This window comes from Stegostoma tigrinum, unplaced genomic scaffold, assembly GCF_030684315.1.
Source record: "Stegostoma tigrinum isolate sSteTig4 unplaced genomic scaffold, sSteTig4.hap1 scaffold_385, whole genome shotgun sequence".
NCBI lineage: Eukaryota > Metazoa > Chordata > Chondrichthyes > Orectolobiformes > Stegostomatidae > Stegostoma > Stegostoma tigrinum.
In genome coordinates this window covers 10,001-13,732 of record NW_026728313.1, presented here as the reverse complement: position 1 = coordinate 13,732, position 3,732 = coordinate 10,001, and the positions used below count along the sequence as shown (strand labels likewise).

Below are 3,732 nucleotides of genomic sequence, written 5' to 3'. Positions count from 1 at the left end.
GACCCACCGTCAGCGCCCGCTCCCTCAGCACTGACCCTCCGACAGCGCCCGCTCCCTCAGCAATTACTCTCCGACAGTGCCCGCTCCCTCAGCACTGACCCTCTGACAGTGCCCGCTCCCTCAGCACTGACCCTCCGACAGTGCCCGTCCCCTCAGCACTGACCCTCCGACAGCGCCCGCTCCCTCAGCACTGACCCTCTGACAGTGCCCGCTCCCTCAGCACTGACCCTCTGACAGTGCCCGCTCCCTCAGCACTGACCCTCCGACAGTGCCCGTCCCCTCAGCACTGACCCTCCGACAGCGCCCGCTCCCTCAGCACTGACCCACCGACAGTGCCCGCTCCCTCAGCACTGACCATCCGACAGTGCCCGCTCCCTCAGCACTGACCCACCGACAGTGCCCGCTCCCTCAGCACTGACCATCCGACAGTGCAATGTTCACTGCGGACTGAGGATAGAATTCCGTGCAGTGCTGGTGGAGACCAGCAGGTGGAGGAATTCGCCTGTTCCCCATTCCATCTCCCCACCCTCTCCCCTGCCCCTGGAGTTGATTGCGCCCCGATGTTTGTGGGAGTGATTTCGGGAGGGAGAGTGCGAGCTGGAGAGATCTCTTGCTCACGGTGAAACACAGCTTTGGGGAACTACCCTGTGTCCTGGGGTCTGTAAACCTCCCCTCCCACACCCGAGCGGATCTGTTTCTGAGAGGTGAGGAGGTTCTCGAGCTGGGAATGTCTCTCTTCAGTCATTGTCCGGTGTCCAGGAACTGTCCGGATCTATTCCCTGCTCATACATTGGAACATAGATAGTCTGTCATCGGGGGTAGCGGGCAATGGGATTAGGTGAGAGGGTGTCGGGGTGAAATGTGTGGAATGGGGATGGAAGCGGGATTGGGGTGGAATGACGGGCGTGTGGGGGTTTGGGTTGGGATGAGGGTGGAAGTTGTATTGGGGTGGGATGAGGGGCGTGTGGTGGTTTGGGGTGGGATGAGGTGTGTGTGGGATGTTGGGTGGGATGAGGGGCGTGTGGGGGGTTGCGTGGGATGAGGGGCCTGTGGGGTTTTGGGTTGGGATGAGGGTGGAAGTGGGATTGGGTTGGGATGAGGGGCGTGTGGGGTGTTGGGTGGGATGAGGGGCGTGTGGGGGGTTGGGTGGGATGAGGGGCGTGTGGGGGGTTGCGTGGGATGAGGGGCGTGTGGGGTTTTGGTTTGGGGTGAGGGTGGAAGTGGGATTGGGTTGGGATGAGGGGAGTGTGGGGTGTTGGGTGGGATGAGGGGCGTGTGGGGGGTTGGGTGGGATCAGGGGAGTTTGGGGGTTTGGGTTGGGATGAGGGTGGAAGTGGGATTGGGGTGGAATGAGGGGCGTGTTGGGGTTTGGGGTGGGATGAAGGTGGAAGTGGGATTGGGGTGGGATGGGGGGCATGTGGGGGTTTGGGGTGGGATGAGGGGCGTGTGGGGGTTTGGGGTGGGATGAAGGTGGAAGTGGGATTGGGGTGGGATGAGGTGGGTGTGGGGGTTTGGGTTAGGATGAGGGGCGTGTGGGGGTTTGGGGTGGGATGAAGGTGGAAGTGGGATTGGGGTGGGATGGGGGGGCGTGTGGGGGTTTGGGGTGGGATGAGGGGCGTGTCGGGGTTTGGGTTGGGATGAAGGTGGGAGTGGGATTGGGGTGGGATGAGGGGTGTGTGGGGGTTTGGGTTGGGATGAAGGTGGAAGTGGGATTGGGGTGGGATGGGGGGCGTATGGGGTGTTGAGTGGGATGAGGGGCGTGTGGGGGTTTGGGTTGGGATGAGGGGCGTTTGGGGTGTTGAGTGGGATGAGGGGCGTGTGGGGGTTTGGGGTGGGATGAGGGGCTTGTCGGAGTTTGGGATGGGATGGGCAGTTTGGGTGGAATTGGGGTGGGATGGGGGGATTGTGGGGTATGGTGTGGGATGGGGGTGTTGGGGGGATTGGGGTGGGATGGGGGTGTTGGGGGTATTGCAGTGGGGGTGTGTGGGGGGATATTGTGGTGGGATGAGGGGTGTTGTGGTGGGAGGGGGGTGTTGGGGCGGATTTGTGTGGGATGAGGTGTTGGGGGGCTATTGGTGAGGGATGGGGGTGTTGGGGGGGATTGGTGTGGGATGTGGGGGTGCAGGGGGTTGGGGTGTTGGGGGGGTTTGCAGGGGGGTGGGGGTGTTGGGGGGGGATTGGTGTGGGATGGCGGGTGCAGGAGGGTTTGTGGTGGGAATGGCAGGTTAGGAGGGTATTGTGGTGGGATGTGGGGGTGCGGGGGGTATTGGGGTGGGATGGGGGTGTTGGGGGTATTGCAGTGGGGGTGTGTGGGGGGATATTGTGGTGGGATGAGGGGTGTTGTGGTGGGAGGGGGGTGTTGGGGCGGATTTGTGTGGGATGAGGTGTTGGGGGGCTATTGGTGAGGGATGGGGGTGTTGGGGGGGATTGGTGTGGGATGTGGGGGTGCAGGGGGATGGGGGTGTTGGGGGGTATTGCAGGGGGGTGGGGTTGTTGGGGGGGGATTGGTGTGGGATGTGTGGGTGCAGGGTGATGGGGGTGTTGGGGGGGGTTATTGGTGGGGGATGTGGGGGTGCGGGGGGATGGGGGTGTTGGGGGGGTGCATGGGGATGGATCTGTGGGGAACACACACCCTGGGGAGATTAGGAACTGTCGCTGCACAGTGCGATCCCACAGTCGCGTTGCTAACAGTGTGTTTCTGTCTGCCCACCCCCCGCCCCTCCCCCTCACGCCTGGCCAAGGGGACAATGTCGGTTCCAGCCGTCAGCCCACAGACCCTCACCGTCACCATCAACCCCCTCACCCCGGCCGGGACTGACCTCCCTCCCACACCCCCCCCCACTGCACACCTGCAGAAGTTTCTGGAAGGGGAGCCCAAGGCACTGGGGGTAAGTTGCCCCAAGGGGCACGTGATCGGGGTCGGTGGGGTGGGGGAGGGGGGCCGGGGTTGTACTGTGGGGAGGGAGAGGGAATGTGTGGTGTGAGGGGAGTGTGGGTGTGTTGTGTGGGGAGGGTGTGGGGGGTAGGGTGTGGGGAGTGTGTGGCAAGGGGGGTGTGTGGGGGTGTGTGGGGAGTAGAGTGTGTGTGGGGTGTGTGGTGTGGGGAGTGTGTGGGGTGTGTGGTGTGGGGAGGGTGTGGGGGTGTGTGGGGAGGGGAGGGTGTGGGGGTGTGTGGGGAGGGGAGTGTGTGGGGGTGTGTGGTGTGGGGAGGGTGTGGGGGTGCGTGGGGAGGGGAGGGTGTGGGGGTGCGTGGGGAGGGGAGTGTGTGGGGTTGTGTGGGGAGGGGAGGGTGTGGGGGTGTCTGTGGGGAGGGGAGGGTGTGGGGGTGTGTGGGGATGGGAGGGTGTGGGGGTGTCTGTGGGGAGGGGAGTGTGTGGGGGTGTGTGGGGAGGGGAGGGTGTGGGGGTGTCTGTGGGGAGGGGAGGGTTTGGGGGTGTGTGGGGAGGGGAGGGTGTGGGGGTGTCTGTGGGGAGTAGAGTGTGTGGGGGGTGTGTGGGGTGGGGAGTGTGTGGGGTGTGTGGGGGAGTGTCGGGAGGGGAGTGTGTGGGGTGTGTGGAGATGTGTGGCAAGGGGAGTGTGTGGGGGTGTGTGGGTGTGGGGAGTGTGTGGGTGTGTGTGCGGAGGGGAGGGTGTTGGGGTGTGTGGGGAGGGGAGGGTGTGGGGGTGTGTGGCGAGGGGAGTGTGTGGGGTGTGTGGGGGAGTGTCAGGAGGGGAGTGTGTGGGGGTGTGTGGT

At 64.3% G+C, this 3,732-nt stretch overlaps 1 protein-coding gene across 1 annotated transcript in view; it reads left to right on the top strand.

The window, feature by feature from the left end:
* Nucleotides 1-553: 553 nt before the first annotated feature.
* The window catches only part of LOC125450373 (membrane-spanning 4-domains subfamily A member 15-like), a 13,173-nt gene continuing 9,994 nt past the window's right edge, over nucleotides 554-3,732 (top strand). Inside the window, exons 1-2 of the mRNA XM_048526362.2 lie at nucleotides 554-704; nucleotides 2,742-2,888. Coding sequence (XP_048382319.1) covers nucleotides 2,748-2,888 — 141 coding nt within the window. The 5' untranslated portion in view covers nucleotides 554-704; nucleotides 2,742-2,747. The remainder of the gene's footprint in view (nucleotides 705-2,741; nucleotides 2,889-3,732) is intronic.